General features: G+C 40.1%; 1 protein-coding gene across 1 annotated transcript in view; it reads right to left on the bottom strand.

Annotated features, from left to right (window-relative positions):
- lbr (lamin B receptor) overlaps positions 1-20,895 on the bottom strand; it is a 67,067-nt gene continuing 46,172 nt past the window's right edge. The window contains exons 9-14 of the mRNA XM_042095479.1: positions 19,518-19,621; positions 19,228-19,353; positions 7,956-8,124; positions 6,585-6,665; positions 5,031-5,153; positions 1-1,014 (exon numbers count right to left, since the gene is read on the bottom strand). Of these exons, the coding sequence (XP_041951413.1) occupies positions 854-1,014; positions 5,031-5,153; positions 6,585-6,665; positions 7,956-8,124; positions 19,228-19,353; positions 19,518-19,621 (764 nt within the window). The 3' untranslated portion in view covers positions 1-853. The remainder of the gene's footprint in view (positions 1,015-5,030; positions 5,154-6,584; positions 6,666-7,955; positions 8,125-19,227; positions 19,354-19,517; positions 19,622-20,895) is intronic.

The following is a 20,895-nucleotide window of genomic DNA, read 5'->3' as shown; positions in this document are numbered from 1 at the left end:
ACCAATTCTCATTTATATTTATTCTTCAGATGTAAAAATTATGAATGGGAGTCAAAGCGCCACATCTGAAAGACCAAAAAAATAATAAATACCAAAATAAAATGAAACACTGGCATCAAAATCTAACTGGTTTTAACTTTCTGTAAAATTATTTCTATTCTGTATAAAACTAATGAAATATTAAAAGCCACTTTTAGTCTAAAACTACATTATAAAAAAAACTATCAAAACATGATGATCTATTTACATTCATTCAGTGATACAAAACATAAACATTCAACTTCAAGCTAATTACACTGAAATACATTTTTTTTTTTTCTGGGTGTAGTCCAAAGAATACCAGATTTGGATTAAAAAAATAATACAATTCAAAACATGAAACCTATTATGAGAATATACACAAGCATTTAGATATTCCTAATATTTTTTTTCTTAAATTGTTGAAGTCCTGAGAGTGAACATCTGTTTTAAATAAGCATAAAGCCTATATAAAGCATTAATATTGCTTTGTCCACAACACACATTAATACCAAAATATACCATTCAAAATAATGTTAAATATCAGGCCGAAAGACTGATTCTTTAATACTTCAGGTAACAAAAATAAACACGCTACTTAAGACGATCAATGTTCTTCTGTACAGGAATGTACACCACAAATTGTTTCATGTTTGTCTAATTGAACAAAAAGTGAAAAGCTTTCAAAATCCAGTTTACTTAATAAACCATTCAAACTGCAACCTTAGTTGTACTCATTTTAAATATTAACAGAATGATTTGAGCCCTTTAAAACTGTCTCAACATGTACAATTTTGTTTGTTTCTAATCCAAGGACTGAGTGAGATGGTGAGTTTCAGTAGATCCAGGGGAAGATGCGGTAAGGTACTGCTTTGCAGTATTCATCCCACGCAGAACCATACTTTTTCCTGCACTGTAACTCATCTCTGGAGTTGCGGTGTAGAAGCAGGAGGACCAAGTAAACAAGATAAAAGTATGGCAGAGCATGCCTGAACCCTACAAAAGGTGAAATGGAAATGGCAGTCAAGTACAAATCACTTAACCATGGAATTCCGGTCCCACAACACTTAAAAGAGCAACTGTCAGGTTAACAAACACTTTGACTTGCAATGTGAAGTAAAAAGGACATTTTCAAAAAATAACATTCTTTCAATGCTCTAACTAGCATCAACACATAGGCTAGCCTACAGCCGTTTTTATAAGTAAATTTATGAACGTTCCAAAATAGAATGACATAGCTGACGTAGTAAAGAGGGAGTCTGGCCAAGTTAGGTCAATAATACACAGAGAATAATGTATACTGTATTGGTCCGAATATAAGACGACCCTGACTATAAGACGACCCCCACTTTTTTGGGGAAAATGATAAAATAGCCTAAATAGAAGCTGCTATTTGTAGACCAAATGTTGTTTTATATAGATGTTTATAATGCTGGTGATGACACAATGAATTCATTTATAAGCTCTTTAACACCATTTAAAATAAATCATGAGATCAATTTCATCCATTTTCTGGGATGCATCCACCAAATTTAAAATAATTAAATAACTACATTAATGAATGACTTGGTATTTTTTAGTGCTGTCAGTTAAACGTGTTATTAACGGCGTTAACGTAAACTTATTTTAACGGCGTCAATTTTTTTTTACCTTATTTTTGGTCTAACAAATGTTGTCGTTTTTTCACATGCTGTTGCAACAACTAGTAACATTAGAACAACTACAACACCACACGGATCTAGCTAGACTGGAAACTAAACAATAGGCACTGACGAATGGAATGGAATGTTGTATGTGCTGCACGTACACACGCCCCCTTTTAGGGGAAAGAGGACTGTTTGGATATAATGAAAACCTATGCTGCATCGAAATGGGGAGCAAAAAGGGTTTATACTTATTAAATCTTGAAACAAAGGCACAAGGTTGGTGTAAGAGTTATCTGTGTGTTTATGGGATTAATGTGACCCATTATGTTCCTATTTTTTGCTCTTTCCAGTCACGGACTAACTTCTGACTTGACTCGAACGTAACCCCATGCAGGGACACACACAAAGCCACTTTGCAGGTTCTCTCTCGCTCTCGCTCTCTCTCTCGCTCTCTGCAGGACTTGTCACCGCTGAAGTAAAATTATGCCATAGGTGCTTCTACATCAACTGCTAACCGACAGGAAAGGAAAACAAAAGTTTAGCGATCAGGAACTGTCAGGAATTTTGCAAACACAAGAGGATTACCTAGAGTGGCCATTAGACGCGAGGGAACATGGATGTGTTTTCCATTTGAGAAACTTAATCGATTGCGGACGTGCAGACAGTTAAGGGCTCAACATGCTTCTGCGTCAACTCCATGCCGTAGCTACGCCGGCACTCCTACGGCGTCGTGACCATTTTATGGTTCTGCGTCGGGTTGCTTTGCATCGCGGTGCATTTCACCGCTATAACGCTCGGTGTCGCCTGTGTCTGCCTAGCTCACCACAGAAGCAATAGACTGTAGGCTATGACCAAAACGGTACTCAGAATGGCAAACCCCATAGACTGTCGTGCCAAAATATTAATCTTATTTGTTTGGCCTTTTCTTGCTTAGATTTTGTAAAGTATCGCGAAAGACAGTGAAATCCATTGACCTAGTTACTGTAACCAGTAAATTAGTCTGAGGTTATTTGCGAAGTGTCTGCCAGCCAGTTTAAGTTATGGTAGCAAGCAAACTTCAGCACAACTGCCCACAAAGTACTGCTTGCTGGCGAAGTGCTAATTTCAAAACGTTACTGACATATAGGCACTTTACAAACGGATAACCCCGTCATTGTAACCAAAATATGTCCGAGTTTATAATGTTATGTAATGTTCACAGAATTAAATGTGACATTTGAAGTGAGTTGAAGAGTCTTATTTTCCTTATTTTTTATTATGCCTTTGAATAATATGGGAGACATGAATCGCAATAGTATTGTATCGTGGCCTAAATATCGCAATAGTATCGAATCGTCACATTTTTGCCAATTCCCACCCCTAATGGGAAGTGTAGCTACGTGCTAAATGTGTCCTCAACATTGGGGTATTGGAAACAAATTAGGTTGGTAATATACATAGTTTCGACATGAGTAAATTACATACACATAATTCTTTATAACTAATGTGTTAGTAAAATGATTGAATGTCCTGTGAATTAATAACTAGATGCAACGTCAACGTTTGATTACTAGCGGTCTTTCCCATTGGAATCAATGATATAATGTTAAATGACATCACGCTAAAATGGGGCGTGATGGATTGAATGTATCTTTATGATGCACCGTTAGTAGGCTACGTAAAGGCATGATGCTGCACACACTCGTTTGGGCTTACGAGCCGGCCAAAGAGTAATAGCCTAGTTTGACGCATTTAATCGTGTGCCGCCAAAGATATTTTCTCCGTCTGTTCTGTTATCAACAATCCTCTTTAGTTGCTACTATTTTGACTCTCGTCTTTGATGCACCGTTTCTTGTCCTCAAACTGCCAGACACTTTCTAGCAAATATTCTAAGAAATTTACTTCCTTCTAGTCCTCCTCCTGTAGTCATGGAGATAATAAACACCAACGCAGTTCTGAACTCCCGGTCAGCTGAATGGTGTTTTAAATTGCTGTGGACACCGATGCCGACATGAGTGTGATGCACTCTGCTTTCGACATTCATTTACATTAGATTCCATTCTTTTCAACACAACTCTGCACACCAGCATTCACACTCTCCGTAGCACAGTCATGTTTCCGCAAAATGTGTCTTCTTAAATTCCAAAATTAATCTTTACTCAGTGGAACAGTGTCACCACATGGTTGTTCTTGCTCTACATTGTTAGTATGTAGTATGTAGTTGTTTTGTAGGAATAGTATCCTTGTAGGCCCTATGACCTAAGTCCCTTCAGGGCGGAACAAGACCGGAACAAGTCCGGTTCGCCCTGTCGGGACTTATTTTCCCAGTAATGACCGGCGTTCTATACATTATCCCTTACTTAATTTATTGTGTGGCTCCCCATGAACGGAATTCCACGAAACGTGGCGTGCATTCAGAGGGTGTCATAATGATCCTACACTTCCAATTTCGTGCAGTTTTGAATATGTTAGGTCACAGATACCTGCGATTACAACATCTCATTTTTACTTTTTTGTGTTTAACTAGGTGGCGCTATACATGAAATGAGTGGTTATGGAATGGGTTGACATGGCCCCTTGAGATCAACATACAAAAAAAAAATGGTCCTCCTAAACCTTACGGTTCTCGAGATATTCACAGAAAACTGTGTCTGCCCTACCCTCCTTTCGGGGGGTGCAGTCCAGCGGGGGGGCTACATATCAAAACAAAAAACGATGGTTACATGCTATCCATATGGGGTTACATGCCGACCAAGTTTCGTCTACCCCGGTCTTTCAGTGTCCCGGGAATCCTTGACGGAAATTTGGACATGCGAGAAAAAAAAAAAAAGAAGAAAAAAAAATCTGACTAAACCTATATGACCGCCGCTTTGCTGCCCGGCAATCATAATAACACCCAGCGAGAAATTCATTTTTCATTGAAGGAGTGGAATGGGCATGCGTCTTGGTGAGTAGGCTAACCAATGCTGGTGAACACGTTTATCAGAACAGTAGCTTGCCATCACGTCGTAATATATAACAAACTACAATAAGAAAACGAGTAATTTCTGTCTTTTGTAACAAAGCAGGCATATACTGCCTAATTTAAAACAGTCAAAATATGCTAGCAGCGTTATCAACTTACATTGTTGGCTAACTAATGATAGCCTAGGTCTCCCACAACACTACCTCGATTGCCAGTTTATAGTTTTGCTTGTACCAATTATACACAATTTATCCGTGCTTGTTATGTAGCATGAAAATCCGTGTATTTTTTTCAAGATTCAAGATTGTCTTTATTACATCTCATTATACGGGTATACAAGAGTAAAATTCCTCCTTGAACTAGGTAAAACAGACTGTTTTCGTTTTTTTTGTTAATGCCAAATGACAGAGAACATTACTCACCACATGGGAGAGACCAAGCAAGGCCCATGAGTAAGTCACCCAAGTAATTTGGGTGGCGGACAAAGCCCCACAATCCAGACACAATGAGACCCTTTCCAGTGGCAGTAGAGATGGTCTTCAGGTCTGCAAATAAATCAAATAAATGATAAAAAAAAAAAAACATATTAGTGTAAATATTACTGTATATAAAACACACATACCGTATTTTCCGGACTATAAGTCACACTTTTTTTTTAGTTTGGCTGGTCCTGCAACTTCTAGTCGGGTGCAACTTATGTTACATTATATATATTTTGATATGTTTTAAATGTTAATTCATACGGACTGACATAAACCAAGGAGTAAACATTACCGTCTACAGCCGCGAGAGGGCACTCTAGGCTTGTGACAACTATATGCTGCTCTTGTACCCCTGAAAAAATTAACTGAAACATTAACTTAGACACTGAGAAAGACTCCCTCCCAGGTATAGTTGAATAACTGTTAATGTGTTACGTTAACATACCGGACACCTATTCAGCTTGTTGTTCTGTGTGCTATTGTGTAGTTGAGTAACTTGTCTTTCCAGACTAAATGGGTGTGTTCGAAACAGGTAAAGTTGCTGCCTTTTAAGATATCTAACTGGGGAGCAAGGCAGCAAGTGCGGTTCGAAACCGAAAAAACAAATTCTGCTGCCTTTTAAGATATCTTAGAATTCCCAAATAACGGTCATTTTTGAAGGCAGCATCGATGCACACTTCATGCTGCCTCCTACCCATAATCCCTTGCGGCAACGTCTGAAACAGCTGTGAAAGGTAAACAAACATGGCGGATGACATCGGTAATGGCTGCTGAATCTGTTTAAAATGTCATTTGTGTGATCTTATTTTGCTTAGATTTGCAGATTACAGATTAAAAATAAACAATTTACTGATTATGCCATTGTTGTAACCATTAATAGCGTCTGGTCTGATATATCTGCCGGCCGTAAAACTAATTTATACCGTTAGCCTGCTAGCTTACGTAAGCTACTTTAGTTTAACGTCAGGCCTTTGCTAACGTCATACCGTAGTGTTAACCAAAGATTCTAGAGTGCTACGCTCATTTTTAAAAGATGCATTTAATCCAAAGTCATGTCTAGTGAGACAGCTCTCTATGTAGGGAGGGAGGCAGTAGGCAGCTGTCTCCCGTTTGGAACACACCCATAATCTGTTCTTGGTCTTGGATTTTGTGATTTCAAAACAAGTGTGACTAATTGCCTCCTTACACCAGACAACTTTGACAAGATTTGGGAAAGATTCTTAAAAGATTGTAGTCTTTTAACTAATGCCCCCAATTCAAACTTTACTCGAAAGACTCCAATCTTTCAAGAATCTTTCCCAAATCTTGTCAAGGTTGTTTGGTGTAAGGTGGCCATTATGTTTTTTTTTCCTCTTCATGACGCATTTTTTGACTGATGCGACTTACACTCTGGAGTGACTTAGTCCAAAAAATACGGTACATTTTCCCCCTAAAACATCTTCAATTACACACCTGTGCATTACAGAATAATGGGTTACAAAATGCTGTTCTTACGGATATGTGATGGATCAGACGGGTTTCTTCTGAAATTATTTTTCTGAGAGTTTGCCTTGCGAAATATATAATATCCAATACCTGAAGAAAAGAACATTTAATTTCAAGAAATGCATATTTATAAATTAAATTAAACTAATCAAATACAACATTATCAGCAGGGATGCAAACACATGTGTGGTGAAAAAAGAGAGAAACACGACTGACCCCCTTTGATTCAGTTTTCCTACAGTTTTAAATAAAGGCAGCCGTGGCCCACTGGTTAGCACTCCGGACCTGTAACCGAAGGGTTGCCGGTTCGATCCCCGACCAGTGGGAACGGCTGAAGTGCCCTTGAGCAAGGCACCGAACCCCTCACTGCTCCCCGAGCGCCGCTGTTGTAGCAGGCAGCTCACTGCGCCAGGATTAGTGTGTGCTTCACCTCACTGAGTGGCAGAATAATTGTATTATTGTACCGTTCTGGATGATCAGTCAGATGGCCGCGCCAGTGTCAGCTGAATGAAAGCTTACACACTAATCAAGTCCACCTTTGCGTGTTAAAACTTCGAGCTGAAGTAGGCTAGCTATACTACAGAGGTAAGCTGTGCAACGTGAACTGAGAGAGTTGCCTCCCAACGCAGTGAGTGTAGCCTATATTTTCTTAACTGCTATTGATATGATAGGCTACATCTACCGCTCCTTTGCTACATGATCAAATATTATCGATGAAGGGAGGTTCAGAAGCACTGGACATTAACCAGCAGGCCCATATGAGAAACGCTCTGGTTCCTCTGGTAGCCCGTGGTAGATGACGTGAAAAAAAAAAAATAGTCGCCGGAAAGCATCCCTGATGATCATACCCCCCTCCCTCCTAACCTGACCCTAGCCAGATGAATTTCGCTCCGCCTAGCTCCACTCATCCATCTGGAACCGATCCATTGAAGTGTTGCTTCAGAAGGCTGGGCCTAATCAAAAAATGCTTGCATATGATTGAATAAGCCACTTGTCCATCATCTATTGACGTGCTACTTCAACCACTCACATCGAAGCCAACCCGTGACGCTAATAACAGTGTCACAGTCGCTTCTACGCTATGTCACATCTACGAAACTCCCGCCCTGCGTCCTGATTGGCTGAACCATAAAGTCGGTTGCAGAAATCACTCTCAATGGAAGAGGTCCCAGATGGATGTGAGTGAAGCTAGGCGGAGCTATAGCGGAACGAAATTCATCTGGCTAGGGTCAGGTTACCTCCCTCCCCCTTAAAAAAAACTCTTCGGATCTGCACGATTCACACAAGTCGCCCAAACTGACGTGAAAAAAGCGGGAGGCGCTGAAACGCCGTGTTTGCATCCCTGTTACCCTGAAATTAGGCATTTTTAACTTCATTTACCTTTGATGGTGATGATGACTGCAACGAATAACTTAGATAGCTCACTTGGGTGATTTACCAAGTAGTGTGCTTGACAGGTAAAAGTGAAAGGGACCCATACCAGGTCTCCAAAGGCCAACATGAATCCAAAGCCATCATGAACTATATCCATAGTCGTAAGAATCTTTTCCTAAAATTGAAAAGGTAAATTAGTAGTACCAAAACTGATATTGCAACTTTGTCGGACACCTCTAGGTTCAAGCTGACAACCTTCCAGTATTAATATTTAACATGTGTTCTAGCCAAGTTGTCAGCTTAGAAAAATATTTATTTTTTTGTACATTCGATCACTGTATTCTTAAAGGTAAAATCAGATATTGTTCAAAGTGCTCCCTTATAATCCAATTTATGTGCAAGCATGATCTTAAAAATTAGTAATCAAATATAGCAGCAAGCAGCTATGAATATAAAACTAGGACACCTGCGAGTTCATACAGCAAATATGAAACAAATCTGATGAAACTTCTAGGAAAGGTAGAAGTAAGAAATGGGGGGCCCTGTGGTACAACAGGCTTCAGCATACCATGTACAGGCCCAAGTGCCCACGTGGACCCAGGTTTGAATCTGACCTACAGTTATATCCCGATCCCACCCAATCTCTCTCTCCCACTTACTTCCTGTCTCACTCTTCACTGTCCTATACGAAAAGGCAAAAAGCCCCCCAAAAAATATACTTAAAAAAAAGTGTGCTTGTGCTCAAGCAGTGCTTGCATTTAGCAAGCACAGTATTATTACTGTACGTACACACCGCCTCCGACTTGAGCTGCAAAAGAAGCTCTGACCGCCTGACAAGGACGCTTGTCAAAAAGTACGAGGAAGCTTTTGACGCTTTGACCGCTCTGACGTGGCAGCACTCTACGTTGCTGGTTGTTTGCCTTCTGAACTGTGTCATAGCTCATTACCATAAAGTTGACCAACTCTCTGCTTGACGCTCTGGTCACTCAACGCGCCCAAAACCCAGCACCGACGGATTTGCCGCTTCTTGCAGCTGAGAGAAGCTGGCTTCCATTGAAAATGAATGACTTCCTGTATCTTTTGCAGCTGAAATCGGCAGCGGTGTGCACGTACAGTTAGTATACTTTTTTTCTTGCTCAAGTGCACAGCATTGTGAAGCTGCTTGCACACTATTGTCTTTTTTCAGTTTTCTTATCATCATCATTATTCCCTTTCACCTGTTTTTGGCACCACGACAGCTCCTTGAGCTTTTGAGATATTGACACCGATTCAACTTTGACACATACAGTGGGCAGTGCTTCGACTTGGCCAGCTTCACTCGCGGTCCGCGCGTGGGATCACGCGGTATCACGCGACTTTAATTTGTATTTTTCCAGTGAGACGCTGCAACAACCCAAACAACCGGTAGATGGCTCAAGTGAGCAGGGTGTCTCGTAAAAAGAAATGGAGCCTGGAAAACCCTACACAGACTTCACTACAGACTTTAGCAGACTGGTTTAGAAATAATGTAATAGCCAGAAATATGCCTGCCCTGCCCTAATAAAGAAATATTTGGTTAACTGCGAGTGAATCCCGTTTGCAGCTGTAGAGACGCAGGACAAATTAAACATTCTGGTTTTCTCCGAGTGCAACGATGATAGACAGACATCATTTGGACAAAATATAGAGTTTTAACCTTCGTTGCTCAGCCAAATGCCTTCCTGTTACGTCCTGTTATCACGGAGTTACAGGCGATAAACGATTTTTGATGGTCACAAGTTTACTTCATTAGGCACTGTTCGTTATTTATTTAAGGGGCTACCGGAGGAGTTTTGGGAGCGTTAGTCCAAAAAGACGTGACCCTCCCTCGCCAGCAATACATTTTTCTATGACCCTCCAAAGTGATTATGAAAAAATCACTGTCAACTTTTTCCGGGTTTATCGCCTACTGTATTTTAACGTTTTCACATGTTTGGCCATAAGCCGTTTATCATAGGCTATCACGAAACCAAACTAAAGGCGAACACTTTAACAGGGGGAATTAATTGGGCATGAATCATGCTGAACGCTATTTCGCTACCTTAGAATAATAAGGTTCTATCTGCGTTTTGAGTAGGTACAACCGGGACGATTGAAACGGGGACGAATTAAACATTCCGGTTTTCTCCGAGTGTAACGATGATAGACAGTCATCATTTGGACAAAACATGGAGCATATTAACCTCCGTTGCTCAGCCAAATGCCTTCCTGTTACGTCCTGGTATCACGGAGTTACGAGCGATAAACGATTTTTGATGGTCACAAGTTTACTTCATTAGCGGTTTATTTTTTTGGATTATTAAAGAGTGTTTTTCATTTAAAGGTTTGACTTCGTGCTTATTCAGTAGAGCATTTAGTGCTCTCCCCAATCCCAGACGTTCACATTGCATGTTTGTTTGTAATGGATGCAACCGCGAGATAGGCTATGCGTTTGACAATGAGTTGTTAACAGAACCAAGACATATAGCCCAGCAGCAATCTAGGGACTGATCGTTATTTATTTAAGGGGCCACCGGAGGAATTTTGAGTGCTTCAGTTGGAAGTTGCATGACCCTCTCTTGCCTGCTAGAAATTGTTCAATGACCCTCCGACAGAATTGTTAAAAAAGACATGACCCTCCCCTGCCAATTGTCTTCCGCCCGCGCCACAGCCACACACTTTGTGATAACGTTCTTAAATCAATCTTTCCCGTGAGCTTGCATGCTACCAGTCCTTTTTTTTCAAATGTGTTGCGCCTGTTTGCACAATTTCACAAATAATCATATGTGATTAATAGTATGACAAATAATCCCTGTGCACGGGGACCGAAACAATGCATGCCAACTTTTTCCGTGTTTATCACGTATTTTAACTTTCCCCGCTGTCTTGCCGTTTTAATGTTTTCCCGTAGAATATCCCATATTTTAATACTCTCATAACAGCCCTGCCATCGGGCCTGTCTCTGTGTTGCCCTGTTGCTACCCCTTGCCCTTCCAACGAAACAGATGTCTTCAAATCATCGTTTTCCTTGCTTGAAGGCGAACTTAGAGTGATGTTAACCTATTTAAGTTTAACGGCGCGATTGTCGTGAGAGCACGATTCATTGGCGCTTGCATGTTCGGCCTTATGTCTACGTGCGCACCTGAGGCTACTCAGCTGCAAGAGAAATAATTTCCCCTGTTTGTATGTTCACTGCAAGTTGGCCTACCATAACTTACCAACTCTGCACTGTAGACTGGCTATTTATATTTTTCTGTGAAATAAGCAAATGTATTTGTTCAACTTTATGAAGCAGAATTACGCATAGGGTACTTGGAACATAATACATTTGACAAAGGACAGATGAATGTTGCTAGTGACAAAATATTAACTTTCAATGTTTTACGATGTCTTTGTCATGGGGAAGTGTTTTTCCCCATGCATTTATTCTAGGTTACTGTCAGTGACTGCCGTGAGAGAAGCGGGTTCTGTGTTTCGTTCATGTCAGTGACTGACGCGAGAGAAGCGGGGTCTGTGTTGTGTTGTGTTAATTTATTTTCATTGGGCATACCGTGCCGTGCCGTCCACAGCTCTTCAGTTCCGACAAAGCCAAAATTACTCCTTTTGAAACAATGAGTGCAGGAAGCGCGTTTGTATGGTTATATTGCTTGAGGGGGGGGGGGGGGGTTCCCAAGCAGCTTTCAGCCATAAGGCTACTTTGAGAACATTTCAATTCACCCGACACTAATATTCAAAATGTTGAAAACTATTTCGGCATAGCCTATGAAGCAGTTTAATTAAATGGAATGTTAGTTGTAAACAAACGAGCTACTTGGTGAGGCTTGGCCTCACAGATGCGCTCGTGCCTTTTAGATGGCAGGAAAAATCTTCACGATAGGCCTATTAACTAACCACCCGATTCACGTTGGCTGGGGTGAAGGGGGACCATCAGACAATTGTGCCCAGTTAATCCGGCCCTTCCCCCAAAAAAATCACACCTTCCCACCTCTGACAGCTTAAAAGAAGTCAAGAGGACTCCTTACCTCACAGACCTATTCACAAACCTGCGGTTTTGAAATCCTATGCGGCTACAGGAGCTTCCAATCGCGAGGAAGCAATTTTGCATTGTAGGCATAACTAACATGCAATAACGCCGCCAACAACAACCAAAACTAGGCTAATCATTGTCAACATGTAAATTAAATGTAACATTATTGTGAATCAAATTAAAATGTTCTCTTTTGCAAACGTAGGCATAGTAACAGAATAATTTAATAATGTTACAAAGATACTACATCAATCCGTATGTTTCATTGGGCTACTAGGCTATTTGTTTTGCCTTGATTCATTTAGGCTAGGCCTTTTTATTCAGGGGCCATATTCACAAAGAATTTTAAGGCTAAAAGTAGCTCCTAACTGGCGAATTTAGGAGCAACTCCTAAAAATAATGGGCATGTCACTCCTAACTTTAGGACTCCTAATTTTTTCACAAAAAGTAATTCACGAAGCATTTTAGACCTAAAAGTAGCACCTAAGTCTGGGACAGCTTAAGTCGAGAGGACTCCTAACTCACTAAGATAACACATAAACAGCTTTTTTGTGGCATTTTACGTTGCAATGTTTTGAAATAGCCTATGCGCAACAGGAGCTTCCAATCGTGAGGGAACAATTTTGCATTCATAAAAGGGATGCAATAACGCCACCAACAACAACCAAAACTACTCATTGTTAACATGTAAATGAAATGTAACGTTTCATTGTGAATCAAATTAAAATGTTCTCCTCTTTGCAAACGTAGCCTAGGGATATGGTGACAGATTAATTTAATAATGTTGCAAAGGTAGGCTACTGCATCAATCCATAGGCCTATGTTTCATTAGGCTACTAAGCTATTTGTTTTGCCTTACTCTTTATTCATTTAGGCTAGGCCTTTTTATTCAGTTATTAATCATCTTCCATCCTTCGCACTACTTGTGTAGCGCACGCATTCTCCGACCTGTCACCTGTCACTCATCATCGTAAGGGAGGTGTTTGGAATCATGCCCGCGTTACAATCATCAGCCAATCAGCCAATCAAGGTGGTCACGCTTGCCCATTTACCCAAATTAATGGTCGAATATTACTGATGATCATTGTTATTTAAGAACATGCAGTGTGCGTAGGGTACCAAAAACATATTGCTCGTAAAAAAGCATCATAACGCACATTCTGGCGGGTCTGTTATTTACTGTAGGCTGCGCAAACCACATGCCTTTATTTTGGGCAAGCCTGCATTCATTCATTAATTCAACCTTTATTTATTTTCGGAGGGTCATTGAGGGAAACCCTCATTTTCAATGAAGCAGAAATTACAGAAGCGAAGCAAAGCGCTCCACAAACAAGACAACATTCGAGGCCTTCTGTATTTTATATAAAGCCTGCGCTGACAGTAATCCTCCTGCCCCTGATAGGCCTACCACAGCTGTGGATAGTGTGGAATGTTCAAGTAATAACACAATCCAATGTGTGTCTCAATTGTCCCCCGCTGACCACCTCACACATTTCTCTAGATTTTGCAACGAACTTACATGACACAATGCCATAAAATATGCCAGTTTTAGGACACAGAATAATGTTTGTAATGATACCAGGTAGGCCAGGTATTGTCGAAGGTGCATGGTGAAGTGAAATTCTTACTTTGGAAAACAAACATTTGCCGATATCATCGCCGATCATCAGAATATTGCAACAGATTCTGTGTTCTGGACTGTAGGTAACTTGTTAAGCCAGTGGTTCTCAAACTTTTATTTCATTCCCCACTTTGATCAAGGGGCATGACTGATGATAGTGGAGATAACGTGTTATCCCGAGGCTTTTGCAAGTCAGCATCTTCGACGGTAGTCTATTAAAAATATACGTTTTCGATGTCCCAAACGGAGAGCCATACTTTATTGTTTTTAACGATCTCTATGCTACTCACAAAAATGTAGGCATGGGGACATGATGAAGTAGGTTATCCAACTGTCGTGTGTTAAATTATTGTGATTACGAGCCAGTGGTTTTCAAACATTATGCGTGACTCGGACATCTAACTAAATGCAACAGGCTCATATTGTCCTCGCATTCGCAAAATGAGGACCAGTGTTTTGTCAAATTGCAAATAGCTATTCGTTTTAACTATTTTTTTTTTTATGATAGTAGCCTATACAAAAAGCATTTTATACTATCTTAATATTGGAATATGGGGAGGGAAGTGGCGCGTCTGCAGTCTGCCAAATATGAATGTAATTCTGCGGCATAAAGCAGATGTAATTGTTTATCGTACAGAAAAATAAAAATGACATGTCAAGCAGTCAATTGACTACATTGCAGTCAAGAAGTAGGGCAAATTAATTTACGAAACCAAAACGTGGGTCATAGTTGTCTAAGCCTCTATTGCGTAGCCTGTTAAAAACGTCGCCAGATAGTATTAAATCGGCAACAACATTGTTTTCTGCAGAAGCCTACCCAAGGCTACAGATTAATTCTGAACAGTTATTTCTCTACTGGCTCAATTATCACACCACTGTTTTGATTTGCGTAGTTGCGTTAACCCCAACACTGACAATAATGTAGACAGCAAATTTCGATTTGGATTTTCGTGTAGTCAAGCCTTAAGCCATACCCAAGTAGCCTAAATCGAGGTAATGTTTAATTATGCATGATTTATTTTGTTATTGAATTCGTAGGCTGGGATTACTCTCGGCAACAATTATGTAAGGGACAGCAGGCAGAGCGATGTACAGTGGCAGAGCGACGCACAGTGGCTGAAAGTGGTACTAAAGCTTCACGCAGCTTCACGCCGCGTAATGCGCGAATGAAGTGGTCATTTGAAAGCGATGCCCACTGTACATCCTGAGCTGGTGTAATATTTGGGGATGCCCAATACCATTTTTTTCAAACCGAGTACGAGCATTTACAGCTGTGTACTTGCTGATACTGAGTACCGATACCGATACTTCACCACAAAATAACTAGCATAAAATTACAATGAATTTTGTTCTCCGCACTGGTTGTTACAATAAGCCTAAAATACATAGTAATGAGTATCAAATAAAATGTATAATAGCAGGCTATTTCAAACATAAATTAAACAAAACAAAAATAAACCAACAATTATGTCTAAAACAAGCCTCCACACTGGCACTGTCTCTATATCTTAATTAAACTAACTATTTACTAGACTAGTCTCGCTCACTAAAATCCGATAGGGCAACAATACATGTTCCCACGTGACCCTAAAGAGACCTTTGTTAAACTGGTGTGGCTCCTTTAAGTGCATATAGCGAGTGATGGCAAGTGTGTGCTTCTCAATGAGAGGGGAAAAGAGAGAAGATGCTGCTACTCCTGCCGCAGAGCCTGTCTATAGTAATTGCTGCCAAAGCAGAGTTAGTGAAGGAGACTTATGCATTGTTTAAACTATTGGCCATTGAATAAAGTGGTGATTTCTCGCACAATATGTCTTGCATTTGCCTGTTGCTTATGACCTACTGTTGAAGTGAATTGGCCGCTGACTTCGGTTTTGGAGGATATAACGTTCCAACTAACGTTACAATCTGGAGCAGAGGCAGGAAAGGGTAATATTTCTCAGTAAAAATTACAAAATGTGAGCTAACAAAACACTATGCAAAAAATGTAAAATCAATTGCGTGCTGCACAGATTAAATATTAAATGACAAATTGAAAGCCATTGTATTTCAGATAATTATATTTCAAACACTTTGGCAGAACTATGAGACTTATGGGAGATAATAGCCTATATTAATTTGATACCAACTGTATGACCACCTACACCTAAACAATAATTTGAAGTGAAACCTTTTAACCTAAGAGTGTAGGCTATAGCCACTCTTTGAATATCATTTTGAATCATCATCAGTTGTTAGGTTACGGGGACACTGGCGAGACACGCCGCTCCGTCTGGCATCATGTTTTTGTTTGTTTTTATGTAATGTTTGTAATTTTATGTAATGTTCTGGTTTTTTTTGTATTTATTTGTCAAGTTAACTCAAGTCACTCTTCCATCTGACGCAGCACATCCTCTGTCTGGACTCGTCTGGACGGAAAGATTGCTCAGGGCAATGGGCCTACTCTGCGAGAGATCTGCAGCTGCCACGACCACCGAGCTGCGGCTGATCTGCGAGCTGCCATAACGTTAACGTATAACGGTAGCCTCTGACGCTGGGTGCCTGCAGTCTGGATTGAGTGCTGAGGTGGGGAGCTCTGATGGCGACGTCGGGAGCCATGAAGCAACAAACGGTCCTTGCTAAAGCCACCGAGCTGCTGATCAGCAGGAAAGGCCCTATTGTTTTTGTAAGGATTATTATTAGGGCCCGAGCACCGATGGTGCGCGAGGCGAGAGGTGCGAAGCCCTATTGTTTTTGAAAGGATTATTATTATTATTATTATTAGGTCCCGAGCACCGAAGGGCGCAAGGCCCTATTGTTTTTGTAAGGATTATTATTATTATTTTTTTTGTAAGGATGTAACATGCCATTAGCCACGCCCACAGGAAGTGAGGTAATTGGAATTTTGTGCATTGTGGACATGATCAATTTTAACATACTCCTCCTAGACGGTTGATCCGAAAGTTCATTGAAAGTTGGTATAAATGATGCCAATATGCTTCTGATTCTAAATTGTGAAGCTTTTTTTGATATGTCGTAATTTGACGAAATGGCAAAACTATGAATTTTAATACCCTTCCACATAAACAATAAATGTGTCTTAATTCACCATGCATGGCTTGAAATTTAAATTTCACAGGTCATTGAAGACCATGTTAATGATAATATTCACATGCCCATAATGCATGTTTGGCATAGCGCCACCAACTGGCAACAGAAAGAATGACAATTATACTGATGTCATATAATCAATTTGAACATACTCCTCCTAGACGGTTTGTCAGATTCATTTGAAATTGGGCAAATATTATGCCAAGATGTCGCAAATTGTGAAGGTATTTTTGAATGTTGTAATATATTTGATATGATTTTAATATCTCACCACATAAACAGGAAATGTGTCATAAATCACAGTGCATTGAATGAATGGTCTGAAACTTCAGGTTAATAGATATCATGATTATGATGATATCCAGACACCCAATGGGCCTGCCTGGCATAGCGCCACCACCTGGCCAAGCAGGAAATGTGCCAGAAATGGAAAATGCCTTAAGTGATTGATCTGAAACTTTATAAAATATTGGATATCATTATTGTGATGGTATTCACATGCGTAATTCACAGGCCTAGCATAGCGCCATCATCTGGCCAAGCAGGAAATGTGCCAGAAATGCTCTATGCTTTGAATAAATGGTCTGAAACTTCTCAGGTTAATAGATATTATGATTATTATGATATCCAGACACCCAATGGGCCTGCCTGGCATAGCACCACCACCTGGTCAAGCAGGAAATGTGCCAGAAATGGACAATACCTTAAGTGATTGATCTGAAACTTTACAAACATTTTGGATATCATTATTGTGATGATATTCACATGTGTAATTTCAATGCCTAACATAGCGCCACCATCTGGCCAACCAAAAAGTGTATCAGAAATGTTCTTTGCTTAAAATGAATGGTCTGAAATTTCTCAGGTTAATACATATTATGATTATGATGACACCCAATGGGCCTGCCTTGCATTAAGCCCCCACCTGGCCAAACGAGTAAATGTGGCAGAAAATAAAATTCAAAAACAAATAGCACACGCATCAAATATGTACATTTCAGAAACTCACCACGTCGGTGCTTTGTTGGATTCTGACATGTCACGGGTTTCGGCCCGCAGGTGCTCGGGCCCGCCATTGCCGTTTGCGGCTATATTTTTTTAAAATGTTTTTGTCATGTGGTGTCAACGCTGGCGACTACGCCGCTCCGTCTGGCATTTTTTGTTTTTTGTCAATGTCCTGTATGTGGAGTGCTTTGGGTTGCACTTTGTGCATGTTAAATGCGGTATACTAAATAAAATCGACTTGACTCGAATAGCCAATGTCAAAGTTGTTTTGAGGTTATGCTATTTATTCACTCATTTTGTTCAAGAGTGAAGACAATCGAACTAGTAATTGAATTCAAACCATGATCATTGTTGTTTAAATATATGCTTTCATTATTTTCCAATTTATGTAGGCAACTATCTAATTTTTTCTCTCAATGTTCAAATTTTATGAGTTTCGATGAAAATCCTGTACATGACGGTTGTAAATCAAATAGAAACCCTCCATCCTCCCCTTAATTTTATGACATAAATCCTCTTTTCATCAATCTATTGTTTTGGTCTACTTTTCTACTTTTTATTATGAAGATTCCTGGATGTATCTTTCCACCTACTGTAGCTCATGTGGCTGGAAGGAAAATCTTCATGATGTAACAAAAAGATGGAAACACACTGCTATGCAAGCTGACCAGTCAAAAACACATTATGACAACTGTCTAGCTACTTAGTCACCTCAGTAATCACAACAATTGGGTATTCCCAGCCAATACAGCTATTCCCCAACAGATCAGCATCCAACTTGTCTCATCTTCACTGACCCCAGCTAAAACGGCACGTAACTTTGATGTCACAACTGATGACCAACTAAATTTCTCTGAGCATGTTGCCTCAGTCACAGTCATGTTGTTTTTTTTTTTATTCTATACAATATTAATAAGACCTTATCCACCACAATATGCCACAAAACGTGTCATGCAGGCCATGGTTCTTTCAAAACTAGACTATTACAATGCATTGTTAGCTGGCCTGCTTGTGTAGTAAGACCACCACAGATGATTCAAAATGCAGCAGCATATTTGGTCTTTAATCAGTCAAAGAAAACACACAAACTCCTATGTTAGTTACTCTAATTCTAGCAGCTATAGGAAGCCAAGGTAAATTAAAACATTCACTTTGGCCAACAGGACACTGGATCTGCACCCTGCCATTTCAACTCCATGGTCCAACTCCATGATCGAACCGGCAACCCTCCGGTTACAAGCCCGAAGCCCTAACCAGTAGGCCACGACTGCCCTCAAAACTGCCCTTGCGTGCTATAAAGGCATGACTATTGCCTACAGTGGCAACCGTGTGATAAGCGGGATAACAACCTTCGAGGTGTCCTGCTAAATGGAATTAATGGACTTGGGTGGAGAAAACTTCTTTGCCTCTCCCTCGTCCATTGATTCCATATAGGACACCTTGGTGTCATTATCCCTTACTTAATGCTGTAGTATTTGGCACTTTTGTCCAAAGGGACTTATATTGTATACAAACACTATCATAAACCAGAGCCACTTCACCTCATGCCAAAGTCCATCTGCAACCCAAAGTAACTGGAAGATGTTCACCAGCAACATGGCTGGTGAGGGAAAGTCGAGCTTCTGCACCTTCATCTCAGCAAGCAGCATGGCAAAGTTGATAACAAGCTAGAGAAATTTGAGATAGATAGATAAGTGACATTCCCATGAAATAACACAGTGTGAGAGGGGACATTTTAACACTGAATTTGAATGTATAAAGAAACAAGGGTCTAGCATTGATGGAAACCAACACATTTGAAATAAGCAAACCCCAAGAGAGAGACACTTACCCAGCCAATTAAACCTGGACGCATTTCACAGAAGAATTTCACATCAAAGTTCCTGATACGTGGATTCAGTTCCCGGCCCATGAAGAAGTCATGAAACAAATATCCTATGGAATCAATTGCAGAAACTTCAACCTATGGACATTAGTGTCACCTCACCCAGGGTTCTTGCGGGTTTCAGTAAGTCAAATTTAATACATTTTTAAGACATCAAGACTATAAAGATTTAAATTCAAGACCTACACGACCCATTACCAAAGAAATATTCAAATCAAAGAAATTCTGAAAAAATTATTTTATTTCAGTGAATTTCAGGTCATTGAAAAAGCATTCATTTAATTTACTAATAAAGCAATCACCTTCCTCACCCAATAACGTCTACAACTAGGCTACTCAAGGAAAAACATCTGTGTCACGTGCCAAAAGCCCCAAATGAAAATAGGCTAAAACAAACAAACTAGAATAGATTTCATCTCATATTTATTTACATTATAAAACAGAAAAGGACGTCTTCGCAATAACTGAATCAGGGAACATCACTTAAAGGAGAATTCCGGTGTGATATTGACCTAAAGTGTGTTGAAACATGATACCGAGTGTGAACATGTCTCATAGCTCACCTCGGCTTGTCTCCTGCACTCAGAAATCTGGCGCTAGTTAGCCAAAAATAATTCAGTGGAAATGCATGGATTCAGTTGCTTCCAGTAGCAGCAACTGGAATCCATGCATTTTCACGGAATTATTTTTGGAATCTGATCCCTCATCATACCTGTTCGTTCGTACTCGTTGCTCGACTTATCGTGACTAAATTCAAGATGGTGTCGAACGGTAAAATTCCTTAAGGTACTGTCTGTATAAATCGTCTTGTAAATAAATAAAAATCTTGTTTTAAATGTCAAGGCCCTCGGAAGTCTACCAATGAAGTATGGAGCTACTTTGAGCCTCGTAAATGGTGTAAAACAGTGATTTATTTGCATGGCTAGGCCGATGCCCGAGGCACCACAACGAAACACTGTGTTGGTAGCATTGGCTAACTAGCACCAGATTTCTGAGTGCAGGGGACAAGCCGAGGTGAGCTATGAGACATACATTCACACTTGGTATCATGTTTCAACACACTTTAGGTCAAAATCACAACGAAATTATCTTTTAAAAGAGATCGTTAATCTCACTATTGTTATTAAATAAGTGGTGTTTCGTCACCGTGTGTAGTAAATCGTTCGACAGAGGTGCAATGATATTGCGCTGGAGACCGAAGGGACCAGGCATTAAAGCCTGTGTTGCAGGTTAACCACCACTGTTGATTAATGGGTACATAAAGCACTCAATATATGTATATCATTTTTAAAAATGTCTGTTTTGTAATATCCTATGAGAATAT

The sequence above is a fragment of the Alosa sapidissima genome, chromosome 6 (assembly GCF_018492685.1).
Source record: "Alosa sapidissima isolate fAloSap1 chromosome 6, fAloSap1.pri, whole genome shotgun sequence".
NCBI classification, from domain to species: domain Eukaryota; kingdom Metazoa; phylum Chordata; class Actinopteri; order Clupeiformes; family Clupeidae; genus Alosa; species Alosa sapidissima.
Note: the sequence above shows the minus strand (reverse complement) of the source record. Positions and strands in the feature narration are given on the sequence as shown.